A 15,318-nucleotide genomic window follows, 5' to 3' on the forward strand; every position below is an offset into this window, starting at 1 on the left:
AAGCTGAGTATGGCTTAAAAGTCTAAATTTCATTTTTCGGAAACTGCAGAAATGAAGTAAGATAATAGCATGGCTGTAAAGGAAAGCCTTTGGTTTTGGTGGTCTTTATAGCAGGCTTGGTACTGGCCTCAGCCGTGCAACTAAAAGGTTGAGGGAGATTGAAGGTACCTATAAGGAGCAGTTAGCTCGAAGCTCCTGCTGTTGGAATATGAGTTATAGGAAATGAAAATCACTGCTGTTTTTATTTTCTATTCCTCTCAGGCAGTAGGACGCAGGTGGCGCTGTGGGTTAAAGCCTCAGCGCCTAGGGCTTGCCGATCGAAAGGTCGGCGGTTCGAATCCCTGCGGCGGGGTGCGCTCCCGCTGCTCGGTCCCAGCGCCTGCCAACCTAGCAGTTCGAAAGCACCTCCGGGTGCAAGTAGATAAATAGGGACCGCTTACCAGCGGGAAGGTAAACGGCGTTTCCGTGTGCGGCTCTGGCTCGCCAGAGCAGCGATGTCACGCTGGCCACGTGACCCGGAAGTGTCTCCGGACAGCGCTGGCCCCTGGCCTCTTAAGTGAGATGGGCGCACAACCCCAGAGTCTGTCAAGACTGGTCCGTACGGGCAGGGGTACCTTTACCTTTACCTTTACATCACAATATCTGGTCCATTTGGACCATCAGAAATGCTCATGGGCAACTTCTGATGATGCAGTACTAATTTCTAATGTTTCATGTGGCTTTAAAGTGTTTGCCTGCCATCATGCAGCGTATCTGACAGGCCCCTTTATTTTTGTTGCAGTCAAAGCTGGTGGAATGAGAATCGTGCAGAAACATCCACATGTCGTAGAAACCAAAGAGGAGAAAGAGAAGGAGCAGGAGGACTGGGAGACTCCTGGCACCAGGTGAAGGCCTTTCCATCATGTGTATTATTATAAATGAGCAAGGCGATTACTCTTTTCCCAGCAAAGCACAGTTGTGGGGAATTGGACAGCTTGGGTGAACACGGAGGCAGCCCTATGGCAAGATCTGCCAAAATGCAATAGATCTCCGTCTCAGCCAAAGATGCAGCCGTGGAACTTGCTCAGCTGGGGCTCAGCTAGCTGAGCTGAGGCTGGTGTGAGTCCCCCAAAAGGGGTGATCTGGGAGCAGGACCAGAGCGGGGCTAGGGCTGGGGACTTAGACTGGATCTGGTGTAACTTTATACTAGCTGAACTTACTCTGGTTCCCTTTACGCAAGGTTCTTGTTCATAGAATGGCTCCCTAAATATAATAACACACACTCAACATTCCACATTTATTTATGCTAATCCAAGTGATTGCATGACAGTTTTCAATGACATCTAAGGTGGATGCAAGGTAGAGAATTCAGTAAGAACTGAAAAGAGTTGGAAAAATAGAATTCCTGCTTTGGTGGGGGCGGATGTGTGTTTGCCTGTTTCTTTTTAAAATCTGTTTTGGCTGCCACCTCTTTTTACCTTTGGGCCAGCCAAGCCAGGTGGTCTATTGAAGATTGAGGTGGTGTTGCAGATATGTAGGGAAAGGGCTGTAGGTAGTTAAACATTTCTTGTATGAGCACAGAGCTATTCAGGGGCTTCTTGAAATAGGCTTTAGTGGGAAATGTTCAGGAAGGGAATGAATGGGACCAGTAGCAGCTTATAAACCTCTGGTGATTTCCTCCAGATTCTGAGCATGGAATAACTGCACAAGCAGAGAGTCTCACTTCTCACACGCATCTGCTTGGCCGCAGGTCTTTTCCTGCTGCTACTTACTCAGTAGAAATTTAAATGGACTTTATTTACTTGTTGTTTTCATGTTTTGCTACATAGAACCATATTGCTGATGGTCAGATAGGCATGGGGGGTGGGAATATGATTTATAAAAAGAAACGTCTGATTTCCAAAACGTGCTAATAATGTGTGTGCTATATCCTAAGATTTTTAAAATCTAAAGTTTTACATTTAAACGATTATTCGAAGGTTGACTTTTTAAAAAGACACCCCACCCCATGTTAACTGCCTTCTGTTTTTCAACTGTCCTCGTAATCCAGCACTCCCAGCAAAAACTGCAAAACAGATCTATTATTTGATTATTGATGTAAAGGTCCAAAATGTATTTTGTATAGTTAAGTTTTTACCTCTTATCTTCAGTACATTTTATTTTATTTTATTGCCATGGCTAGTGGCTGATGCAAATAAAAGTTCTTCTGATCTGATCTGTTCCAGCACTCTTACATGAAAAACTTGGATGGGGCATGAAAACTACACTCCTCCCCCCTCTGCCGTTCATCCCTAGCATAATGGTATTCAGAGGTACCACAGAGGCATGTGGTGTTCTTAATATGATGCAGTGCTTATATAGCTTGCATTTAGTAAGCTTGGCCAAGAGGCTGACCTTTTTTATCAACTGACATTTGCCCAGTGGATAACAGAGGGGGAAAATCAATACAGAAAGTACACATTGAAATGCATATAAAATAAGTACTCGGTATTTTACCCCGAATACTTAAGGAGAACGTGACACTGCTGTGCTAGGCTAAATCAAAGATCCATTTAGCGCAGCGCCAACCGGATTTCTTTGTGAACCCCAGAAGCAGATCATTACTACTTTGGCAATAGCTCAGTTGGTTAGAGCAGGCATAGGCAAACTCGGGCCCTCCAGATGTTTGGGACTACAATTCCCATTATCCCTAGCTAACAGGACCAGTGGTCAGGGATGATGGGAATTGTAGTCCCAAACATCTGGAGGGCCCGAGTTTGCCTGTGCCTGGGTTAGAGCGTAGTGCTGATAACACCAAGGTGACAGGTTTGATCCCCGTATGGGAGCATATTCCTGCATTTCAGGGGATTGGACTAGATGACCCATGGGGTCCCTCCCAACTCTGTGAGCACAGCAGCCTTTACTGCTGTTAATCGCCAGTGTCTGGTGCTGTTAATCGCCAGTGTCAGGTGCCTCTGATCTTGGAGGAAATATATAGCCATCATGACTAGTAGCCATTTGTAGACTTATTGGCCACGCATTGTCTTATCCCCCGTTAAAGCCATCTTTAAATTGGTGGTTCTCACCACTTATTATGGTAACAAATCCCATATTCTAACTATACGCTTAACTGTGTGTTAAGAAGCATTTCCTTTTGCCTGTCTTTAATCTCCCACTGTTCACAATGTGAAACACTTGGAGCGCTTTGGAGGAAAAGCGCTGTAAGTGTACAATTATTTAGGACTATGCGCTGGTCGTCCGTTTACTGGTCAGGCTGTTCCAGGTAGGTTTGTGCTCCCACGAGCGCCGTCTGTGTTCTGCCCTTGAATCAACAGCGCCTCATGGATAACAGCATAAAGCAAAGAATGAAGATGTAATAAGCCAGTAGGGTACAATTTCTCACATCGACTTCTAGGCAAAGATCATTAAACAAAGCCAAAAGCACAGTCCATATCCAAGTAGAAAGCCAGACTGGCAGGAAGCCAGGAAGCCAATAATGTCCAGGTGTGTCTGAAATTGCAGAGCAACCCCCTACTTTGCAGTTAAAAAGGAATGGTATCGTTTTCTCTTCATTTCAGGTCCTTTGAAATACAGAAACCCAATCAGGAGCAAGGGATACAAGCTAGTAATAAATTTTGAACAAAGATTGATGGCTCTTTCCCCCCAACATCAAGCCAAGGAGAGGGGTGCAAGCGGAATGTCTATACTGTATGTTTCTAATAGTTGAAAGTCCAGCAATATAGGGAGAGCCGTATGTTCCTCATTCCTGATCTGCACTTACTGGCAGAAGCTTGGGATTAATCCTGGAATCTTTTGCATGCAATGCGAAGGCACAAGTGTTGTATATTTCTTGAAATCTTCTTATGGCTGCAGCCAGAGACTGGGGTGGCTATTGAACGAAGGGTTGAATCCAGATCAAGTTAGCTGCTGTTAAGTTCTATTGAACTCAGTGAGACTCTGCATGCAGTGCAATACTGCAAATGGCTACTCAGAAGTAAGTCCCATTGTATTTGTTGGGACAGTAGACCCTAGTAAATACGTTTGGGATCGCAGCCTTACTCATGACTAACATTTCAAACAGATTCTTTTTTCCAGTTGCCAAAAAACAAATAAATCACACAACAAGGATTTTCTCCTCTCTCTGAACATTGTACACACCCACCGTTTACTTCGGGTGAAACCATGATGTTTTAAGGAATTGTAAGTGTTTGAAAAAAGGAATCTTACTAGGGTAGTCTTGTGGGAATAACCTTTAGAGAATCATTTGTATTAGGTTCTTAGCCAATAGGTAAGATCCCAGCTAATTAAACTGGGGAGCCAGAAGATAACCAGCCAAAGATAACAACTGAATTGTTGGCAGAGCAACAAAGGTTAATATATTGGCTTCAAAATAATTCATGGAGAGTGCTGAATCAAGATGTGGTCTAGCCTTGTTCTCTCACTTCTTAGCTGGAACTGAGTTGTAGTCCAAAACATCTGGAAGGCACCAGGTTGGCAAAGATTAGGGTATATATACTTAGTGGAAGTGTCTCCCCACAAGGGCACCTAACCTTCCCCTCTTGGCCCAGTTTGTGTCTATTTGCAAGATTTGTATGGGGTTGTACATTTAGGCTTGATTCATAGGAGCTTTCTCCCTTGACATTGAGCAGTAGGCTTCTCGTGGCTTGGGCCTATGCGTTCTGTACAGTCATACCTCGGAAGTTGAACAGAATTCATTCTGGAAGTCCGTTCGACTTCCCAAATGTTTGGAAACCAAAGCGTGGCTCCCAATTGGCTGCAGGAAGCTCCTGCAGCCAATCGGAAGCCCCGTCGGACATTTGGGTTCCAAAGAACGTTCGCAAACCGGAGCGCTCACTTCCGGGTTTGCGGCATTCAGGAGCCAAAACATTCAACTCACAAGGTGTTCAAGATCCAATATACGACTGTACTCAGTTATTATTAGTAGTATATTTATTTACACCAAGCCATTTCCCCTGACAGGGATTCAACACATAAATGGACTGACATAGACATTCTAACCTACCCTTCTCCACTGTCTATGTGCAGGATCCTTTTTTAATAGGAACTCATGTTCTGTTATATGAGCCCCAACTTGTAGTCTGAAGTTCTACACTCCAGGCAGACGCGTAGTTACCACTATGGTGAACATTTGATCGTAGGGACAAGGCAGACTGAAGATAGTGTTAATCACACTCCTCTGCTGCATCCACTCTGCACTGTGGATGGCAGAAGAATTGTGTTGAACTTAACAAATGGTGAGCGAATGAATCCTGAATGTAAGTTAGCGTGATTGAAAAACTCATAATGGAGTCTCATCTTAGTTTGTTTGTTGACTTTGAACTTGGCCCAGTATATAAAATCCCTAAATAAATATTACAGGTTTTCAGCCTCCGTGTTTCTGATAAAAAATGAAACATTTATGCTATTATTTTAAGAGCTGGTTTTGTGCAGTTGCCTTGCTTCTTCTCACTTTGTTTATTCATTCAGCGCCAGATCCTGGTTTTGATTGGCAGTCGTATGTACGCTGGCTGTTGCTTAGCCGTGTCATATTTATTAAGATGAAGAACTTTAATTAAAACCTTAGATTAGGAATTCCTGAGAGGACAATAGATCATTTTGCAAGATCATTTGTTGTCACAAGTGGTGACATGGGGGTTGGAATATTCTGAGCTATTTAGACTGAAATGATCATAACTGTTGCATTGGGCCTCTGGAGTTGCTTGCGTGAGGCAGGCGTAGAATTACATGCCGACTTGTCTGTCAAAATCTAGAAAGTTAATGCAACAGATACACTTGAAGGACAAACAGGCAGCATTTCTGTTTAATTATTAAAGCCTTTATTAGCCTTTGCTTGTGCGCCCCAAGAAATATAGCCAGTAATTAGTTTAGCAAAGTAATATGGGTGGCCTCAACAGGCATTTTCTTTCCTTTCTTTCTTTCTTCCTTTCTTTCTTTCACAAACAAGATAGTTTGCATTTATTTGATCTGAGCTAGAAAGGGAGCTTCCTCAGTGGTGCTATTATCCAAAACTGTGGTTCTTGCTTGTGCATTTATTGCTGCTATAGTTTATCTTCTTTATTTCAAAGTCAAAACCGGCTTTAGATAATTGGCTAGGATAAGGACTATGATCGTTTTGAGGCAAATGAGGTATAAAATGAAAGCACGGAACCAGTAGGCTTGCTAGTTTGTACAGACAAAAAGATAAATATGACAAAAGATTGGCGGAGGGGGGACGCTCGACTCTGAGATCAATTCAGGCTGCGGTGTTTGAAAATCCCATAGTTTATTTGGCTGTGAAATATCTGCTTCAGTTGATTGAAATGAGTCTTCCATAACCATTGCCTCAGCTACTGTTTTGGAACTGAGAAAGTGGACTCTGATCCATGAAAGCTTATTCGGGAATAAATTTGTTAGTGTTTACGACGGTGCAAAGCTCCTTGGCTCTGTTCAAGTGTTTGTGACATTGTAAACGAGGATGGGGCAGGAGCTGGCATGGAAGCGCCACCCACAGTGGGTGTGCCAGTTGTCCTTTAGACCTCCATGAGATTAGTACACAGTTCTTTAGAGAGTTCTTAACCATGTTGACTTCAGGGCGCCTAGAAAACACTTTGGAATGCTCCTAGAAGACTCGCTGCATTTGGCAGCCCTTGTCTAATCAGGGTTCCGATCACGGGGAGAGTTTCTAGGCATGTTCTACTGTACATGCTTGGAACCTTTTACGGACCTGTGTGCTGATCACCTTATCCTCTAAAGGGCAGTCTATGTGCTGGGGGACATTGGAGGCATTGCAGGTGCTGGCAAATTCCTGAACACAACACTTGTTGCAGGAGCAGGCTAATACGGCCATTCCTCTGGGTGGAATGTTTTCTATGAACTTTCCAACTGCACAGACTTTTCTTTTACATTCTCCATCATGCAAGGGCTAGGGTTGGGCAAGAATGTTGGTAAAAAGGAGAACAGAGGAGGAAGAAAGGAACCCTATTGCTACCATAAAGGTAAAGGTACACCTGACCGTTAGGTCCAGTCGTGGACGACTCTGGGGTTGCGCTCTCATCTTGCTCTGTAGGCCGAGGGAGCCGGCGTTTGCCCGCAGACAGCTGTGGCCAGCATTTCTAAGCCGCTTCTGGCAAGCCAGAGCAGTGCACAGAAACAGCGTTTACCTTCCCGCCACAGCAGTACCTATTTATCTACTTGCACCTTTGACATGCTTTCAAACTGCTAGGTGGGCAGGAGCTGGTACCGAACAATGGGAGTTCACCTCGTCGCGGGGATTCGAACCGCTGACCTTCTGATCGACAAAGTCCTAGGCTCTGTGGTTTAGACCACAGTGTCACCCGCGTCCCACTACCATAGTGAACTGTTAAGCTGCAGAGTACAAATGAATTATTATCAGTGATATTAATACTTGAATGGGGTTCGCGTTTGTGTGTGTGTGTGTGTGTGTGTGTGTGTGTGTGTGTTTGCCTTCTCCAGAGAGCTCAGGACTGTATATGTTTGCTAACCTACTTTCCACTCACAATAACGTTATGAAGTAGGTTAGGCTGAGAGAGAGAAACCATCTAAAAATGAACAAGTGAGCTGAGCAGGGATTTTTATCCCGGTCTCCTGAACTTGAGTCTAGCACTGTACCACACTGGGTCTCTGAGGAACATGAACTCTGCGTGTGTGTGAGAGAGAGGGGGGGTAGGTCATGAGGGCTATTAGTGAAAATGGTTTTAATAGTCAAGAGACCTTCAAGTTCTAGAGTTAAATATTTGATTCGGTACGGAAAGAGGGTAAGATAATTTTTTTAAAAAAATGCAAGCAACCTCCCTAGCATTTTTTCATTGTTCCAGTCTGCTTTTTTATTTTAATAACAAAATTTAAGCTAGTAACCATTGTAAAAGTTAGTTATGAATCTCTATATCTTGGAATACAAGCTGTCCAGCTTTCTCCCTGTGTCTTTTAAAAAAGGTCCTCCATCTCTTGCTTTACAGTAGATCCAAGTTTAAAGGCATCATCTGCTGCTATCCCATCTAGTTCTCTTTCAGTATTTCTTTCTTTTGTCCGTATTTTTACTCTAGATTTTTACTCAAGGCCTTTGACCCCATGTACCACAGTGTGACTTAGGTTTGTACAGTGGTACCTCGGGTTAAGAACTTAATTCGTTCTGGACGTCTGTTCTTAACCTGAAACTGTTCTTAACCTGAAGCACCACTTTAGCTAATGGGGCCTCCTGCTGCTGCCGCGCCACCAGAGCACGATTTCTGTTCTCATCCTGAACCAAAGTTCTTAACCCGAGGTAATATTTCTGGGTTAGCGGAGTCTGTAACCTGAAGCGTATGTAACCCAAGGTACCACTGTATTAAAAACACACACAAAAGCATGCTCTGAATCTGGCATGCCTTTAGTGCAGCAGTTCACACCATTGATCTTCAGCGTGCTTGGGTCATGACCCACAAGTCGAATGCTCTCACTAGTGACATCGTTTTGTTTTTAATTTGGTTTGAAAAGAAGAGGGGAAAGTGAGGGGTACAAAAACAGATGTATTTAAAGAATAAAAAAGTGGCGTCCATCTTGGACCTTGATGTTCAAGGCAAGTTCTAGATCTGAAAAGGTTACTGTTGTGTGGCAGAAATTAAATTCTAACTATTGCAAACACACCTGTTCTCTCTCTGTGTCCTTCTGCCCCAAGGCAGGTTGATAAGTAGTACAAATATTCAAGGTGAACAGAATGCTCCCAGCAACTAAAGGGGATGTAGAACAAGTTGTTCCAGTTGTTCTCTTGATCTGTTTGTGGGTAGCTTTCAAAATGACCTCTCTGCAGTTACCTTGCTTAACCACCCCCAATAGTGACAGAGAGCTTTGAAGGCCAGTTCATTTTTCAGATTTGTCACCCAGTCCATATTCCTTGTGAGTGCTACTGTATTTAAGGAAGGACACCACTGTGCCATGCTTCTGCCCATAGCTCCTAAATTACAGGCTTCCACCACCATATTGGATATGCAGATGTTTACAAAGGGAAATATTTGCCCCTGACTTTTGATCTTGCTTCCAGTGGACGGGGCAAAAAAGGGTTTTTAACCGGAGTAAATATTTCTTGGGGACGCGGGTGGCGCTGTGGGTTAAACCACAGAGCCTAGGACTTGCCGATCAGAAGGTCAACGGTTCTAATCGCCCTTAACAGGGTGAGCTCCCGTTGCTCAGTCCCTGCTCCTGCCAACCTAGGAGTTCGAAAGCACGTCAAAGTACAAGTAGATAAATGGGTACTGCTCCGGCGGGAAGGTAAATGGTGTTTCTGTGCGCTGCTCTCATTCGTCATGCTGGCCACATGACCCGGAAGCTGTACGCCAGCTCACCCAGCAATAAAGCGAGATGAGTGCCGCAACCCCAGAGTCGGCCACAACTGGACCTAATGGTCAGGGGTCCCTTTACCTTTACCTAAATATTTCTTTTGGGTCAAATTCAAGTCCTTTTACCTCTTGAATAGTTTAAACTGATACTGAAATGAGCCAAGATACTCTTTCTAAATGCCACCTTGAGCAAAGAACAGGTTTCGCCCTCAAAGCTTTTTAATTTGATGTCCTGCACTTCAACAGGTTTTCAGGGCATTCTTCATTAAAAGTAGGCCCTGATATCCTAATCTTACATTGTTGAAGCTTGATAATAAGGTATGCAGGCTATGCTTTGAAAACCTGATATGAAATCATATCTGCACGCAATCATACATTTAAAAGCGCTCGTTTTTGCTGTTGCTAAAGCAAGCTTGTCTGTTCTGCCTCACTGTAATATCATGGCGTCTTTACCACATTGTGCTCAGTCAACATGATTATGTTTTATACAAATGCCTAGTTCTCACAAATAACAGATGCATTGATAAACCTGTTACTTGATTGTATATCACTTCAGATTGCCGGTGGAGAGTCGCATGGTTGAACGAGCCCCCATACAAATAATAATAATAATAAACCCCTATTTTGTATATTGAGGAGGAGGCCCCGACATCCACTTTTCTGCATGGAGAGAATTTTTCCTGTGAATGAGCATTTATTTACAGCATTCGCCAGCTGCAGTCTGAAGTGGCATAGTCAAAAAAGGTTTACCATTTCATCTGCTTTTTTTCTGAAAACCAGGCCAAAGTGGCATTTAATTGGTGAACTTCTCAATGTAACAGTTCCATGTAGAATCTGAATTCTGGGAACTGTGTTTGGTTCAAGCGATGGCTTCCCAAGGAGGCAGGATCTGAAGTCACGGTTTTATCCTGGCTTGTTTACTTCCAAGGCCCCATGCCATCTGAAATAAGGCAGGTGGTTGCACGCATTTTCACACAATTGGCTCAGTTGAAATTATACAACAGCACAATAGTACATGTGCAGATTCCATTTGCGTTCAGATGTGCTTATCCAGTTTCCATCTGATTATGCCCAGTTTACTCAACTGTGTACAACTGGGCATAAAGACTGCATCCTAATTTATAGCAACAGCTTTAATAAATGAAAAGGGTGGACATGTTTCTGCCCTTAATATTTGCCTTAATTATTTTATTTTATTTAGATTTGTATACCGCCCTTCATCAGGGTGAGTCGCAGGATAAAATACAAGGTAAAAACACAAGTAAATAGTTAAAACAACAAAACAACACCCCCCCCAAACAATCTTGAAACACTTAGTCCTTCAAGTCACAGTTCAGCAAGTGTTTGTTTAGAAGCACGTTTCTGTAAGAATACAGATCTCTCACAAATTTACTGCAAGCTTTTCAGCTACCCAGTATATGTTTTTTACCCAGGGTAGTATCTTTTTCTTATATTTCTTGCGCAGTAAGAAAAAACAGATTGTGCTGCCTGTGCAGCCTCCTTTAATGAGACAAATCCCATAAATGCGGGATCTCATGCCCTCTTGACTCATGCTCCTTTTAAAACACACACATACACAAAACATCACTCACTTTTGGTATGCTGTTGGGTCAGTAAAATTGCTCTGCTACTTGGGATACCAGGGGCCATTCAATTAAAGAAGAAAGTTCAGAACTTCACAGTCTTGTTAGAACACTGTTCTGGTTTGCATGCTCTTTCTTATATCTACCATATCGCCAGCTGTCTGAAAGGCTCCAAAATTAAAACTCCTTCTGGTGTCCACTGCAGCTTTACTTGACCACACAAGGTGGGGGGGGGCATATTCGTTTGACATTGGGTAAGTATTGCTTGACTTGCACATATCTTGTTACCAAGATACAGTGGTACCTCAGGTTAAGAACTTAATTCATTCTGGAGGTCCATTGTTAACCTGAAACTGTTCTTAATCTGAGGTACCACTTTAGCTAATGGGGCCTTCCGCCGCTGCCGCGCGATTTCTGTTCTCAAGGTATTATTTCTGGGTTAGCGGAGTCTGTAACCTGAAGCGTCTGTAACACAAGGTACTACTGTATTTGTTTGGTAAGGCTCTGATCTATAGCTGCTAAGTTCAGCATTCAGCGGTTTGCTCTGGAAAAAGACCTTTAGCACATTGCGCTCCCATTTTTGTAATGCTCTTTTGCAGAGCAGAACCGGATTAAAATGAAAGTTTCATACATTGTTTTCATTTAAAATATGCTACCTTTTGGGGGATACTAACAGTATGCTATTCAGAAATTACATAGTCCTTTTCGGAAGAACTTACGATATATTTGAGAGAAACATGAAAAAGGGGGAAGGGGAAGGACTCATAGAATAGAATCATAGAATCATAGAGTTGGAAGAGACCACAAGGGCCATCGAGTCCAACCCCCTGCCAAGCAGGAAACACCATCAGAGCACTCCTGACATATGGTTGTCAAGCCTCTGCTTAAAGACCTCCAAAGAAGGAGACTCCACCACACTCCTTGGCAGCAAATTCCACTGTCGAACAGCTCTTATTGTCAGGAAGTTCTTCCTAATGTTTAGGTGGAATCTTTTTTCTTGTAGTTTGGAACCATTGCTCCGTGTCCGCTTCTCTGGAGCAGCAGAAAACAACCTTTCTCCCTCCTCTATGTGACATCCTTTTATATATTTGAACATGGCTATCATATCACCCCTTAACCTCCTCTTCTCCAGGCTAAACATGCCCAGCTCCCTTAGCCGTTCCTCATAAGGCATCGTTTCCAGGCCTTTGACCATTTTGGTTGCCCTCCTCTGGACACGTTCCAGTTTGTCAGTGTCCTTCTTGAACTGTGGTGCCCAGAACTGAACACAGTACTCCAGGCGAGGTCTGCCCAGAGCAGAATACAGTAGCACTATTACTTCCCTTGATCTAGATGCTATACTCCTATTGATGCAGCCCAGAATTGCATTGGCTTTTTTAGCTGCCGCGTCACACTGTTGGCTCATGTCAAGTTTGTGGTCAATCAAGGCTCCTAGATCCTTTTCACATGTACTGCTCTCAAGCCAGGTGTCACCCATCTTGTATTTGTGCCTCTCATTTTTTTTGCCCAAGTGCAATACTTTACATTTCTCCCTGTTAAAATTCATCTTGTTTGTTTTGGCCCAGTTCTCTAATCTGTCAAGGTCGTTTTGAAGTGTGATCCTGTCCTCTGGGGTGTTAGCCAACCCTCCCAGTTTGGTGTCATCTGCAAATTTGATCAGGATACCCTTGAGTCCATCATCCAAGTCATTGATAAAGATGTTGAATAAGACCAGGCCCAAGACAGAACCCTGTGGCACCCCACTAGTCACTCTTCTCCAGGATGAAGAGAAACCATTGATGAGCACCCTTTGGGTTCGGTCAGTCAGCCAGTTACAAATCCACTGAGTGGTAGCATAGTCAAGTCCGCATTTTACCAGCTTCTTTACAAGAATATCATGGGGCCTCCCGCCGCAGGAGTTAGGGTTTTATGTGATGTGTAGGAAAGATACAGGTGAAGAACACATAGTGTGGCTTGGGAATGGATTTGCTAAAGTATTAGCAAATGGCCATTACTCAGTGGTTCCAGTTTAATCTACTGGTTTCAGATTCTTCCAGAATGGTCTGTGAATGTTATATAGAGTGAAAAGGTTTTAGACTGAAGGTCTGTCAAGAAGCCACCAATCAACTGAGTAACTGAGCTCTCCAAGACTGGAGTTTTCAGCTTTGTATTATTTTTGTAGTAAGGTTGATCATCATTTATTATATTCTAGCATATTAAACAAAATTGCCTTCGCTTCTTCCTTTATGTACGTTTTACATGACAAACCTAGACAGCATCTTAAAAAGCAGAGACATCACCTTGCCAACAAAGGTCCGTATAGTTAACGCCATGGTTTTCCCAGTAGTGATGTATGGAAGTGAGAGCTGGACCATAAAGAAGGCTGATCGCCGAAGAATTGATGCTTTTGAATTATGGTGCTGGAGGAGACTCTTGAGAGTCCCATGGACTGCAAGAAGATCAAACCTATCCATTCTGAAGGAAATCAGCCCTGAGTCCTCACTGGAAGGACAGATCGTGAAGCTGAGGCTCCACCTCATGAGAAGAGAAGACTCCCTGGAAAAGACCCTGATGTTGGGAAAGATGGAGGGCACAAGGAGAAGGGGACGACAGGACGAGATGGTTGGACAGTGTTCTCGAAGCTACCAACATGAGTTTGACCAAACTGCGGGAGGCAGTGGAAGACAGGAGTGTCTGGCATGTTCTGATCCATGGGGTCACGAAGAGTCGGACACGACTAAATGACTAAACAACAACAAGTCCTCTCTGTTTTGGAATGCCAATTTCTGCTATCGCACCTTACTGTGGATAACATCCATCCCATGCGGTTCAGATAGCATCAATGCCCACTTTAATGGTAACTGTGATTAGGCTCTATATGCCACTTCAGAATGCAAATGGGTCTCACAAGTTTAAATGACCCTTACATGTAAGAATTAAAATGTTGTCCTTGTGAGTAGCATACCAGCACATCAAAGCGCAGTGGTTCATGGGACAAAGGTTTTGCCAGATAACTCGAGAAGCGGATTTTCCCTTCAGTCTGCAAACCAGAGGCTTGATAATATAGAAGACTGAAAGCAGGCACTTCCTTAAAATGGTTTGCCAGGGCACCCTGCAAAAGTCGGTAAGACTTGCACTGCTAGATTAAAAAAAAAAAAATTATAGCGCTGTTAGAATTTCATCTAAAGTTCTGGTCATATGAGACTTCCATCAATGAACCTTAAAAGGGCGGTGAGGTTTCTTCCTTTGATCAAAGCAGAAGTTCAAAAGAATTGGTTCAAGCCCAGATAAGTAGGGGTCAGCTCTGTAAGGTATTGTTATCTTCCAAACCAACATAATTAAAATTGCCTCTTTCACAGTCATGGAAAGCTCTGAGGCTCTGTCCAGGATAAGATGAAAACTGACAGGGTAGCACAGTGATATTGGCTTTGAAATGAAAAAATATAATTGCTGCTAATAAGAATAGGATTTCAGGCATCAACCTGGATTAAGTCCTGGCTAGGTAGACAATTGCCTGGCTGCCACTGCCAATTTGCAGTCGGTCGTCTTCCTGGGCTTTCTCTTGCATGTTGTTGGGGCGACGGCGGTGGCGGATACTGGCACATAAATGAAAAATCTGCCTCCTACACGGCAAGTAAGTCGACTTAAACCGAGTCAGTCCATTGCCTCATTATTTGCACTGGTTGGCGGTGCCTCTCCTCTCCAAGGTTTTAGGCAGGAGTCTTCTCTCCCCCCCCCCCAAGTCCTGCTTGGAGATGTCAGGAATTGAACCAGGCAAAGTACGTGTTCTGCACACCCAGCACCTGAGTCAGTGGACCTAGATGTGAAAAATTCAGTTACCAAGTTCTGGCTGTTCTTGGCTGCAACCTTTTATTTGCAGGTGCCCCTGGCAACTCCTGCCCCTGAATTTTATGAGGTAGTGTGGCATTAGTTTCTTATCCATGAGGAGTCAGAAGGAGGGTGGGAACCTGACTGGGACACACCCAAGCTTATTTCCCCCAATCCAAAACACAAGGTGTAGCCTTGAGTAGAGCTTTCCTACAGCACCTCTAAAACGGGGTGGGTTGGGGAGAAGAACAGGTTGTGTTGCCTGCATTGCACCAGATTACTGAGGCAGTCTGAAGCAGTAAGAAAGATTCTTGCCAATGCTGAAAGTGTCAAGATGGGAGCTTCCTCCTTTTTGAGTGGATGGGGCAGGCAGGTGTGGAGGACTGCCTTGGTCCCGAATGGGGTAACTGTGCCCCTGAAGGACCAGGTGCACAGCCAGGGAGTCATTTTGGACTCACAACTGTTCATGGAGGCGCAGGTCAAATCCGTGTCCAGGGCAGCTGTCTACCAGCTCCATCTGGTACACTGGCTGAGACTCTACCTACCCACAGACTGCCTCGCCAGAGTGGTGCATGCTCTGGTTATCTCCCACTTGGACTACTGCAAGGCACTCTACGTGGGGCTAGCTTTGAAGGTGA

The 15,318-nt window shown here is 44.0% G+C and overlaps 1 protein-coding gene across 1 annotated transcript in view; it reads left to right on the forward strand.

Annotated features, from left to right (window-relative positions):
- The window catches only part of DAP (death associated protein), a 36,680-nt gene that overhangs the window by 4,099 nt on the left and 17,263 nt on the right, over window positions 1–15,318 (forward strand). The window contains exon 2 of the mRNA XM_079984025.1: window positions 782–884. Within this exon, the coding sequence (XP_079840151.1) occupies window positions 782–884 (103 nt within the window). The remainder of the gene's footprint in view (window positions 1–781; window positions 885–15,318) is intronic.

Source organism: Podarcis cretensis (genome assembly GCF_951804945.1).
Source record: "Podarcis cretensis genome assembly, chromosome: 7".
In the NCBI taxonomy this organism is placed as follows: Eukaryota; Metazoa; Chordata; class Lepidosauria; order Squamata; family Lacertidae; genus Podarcis; species Podarcis cretensis.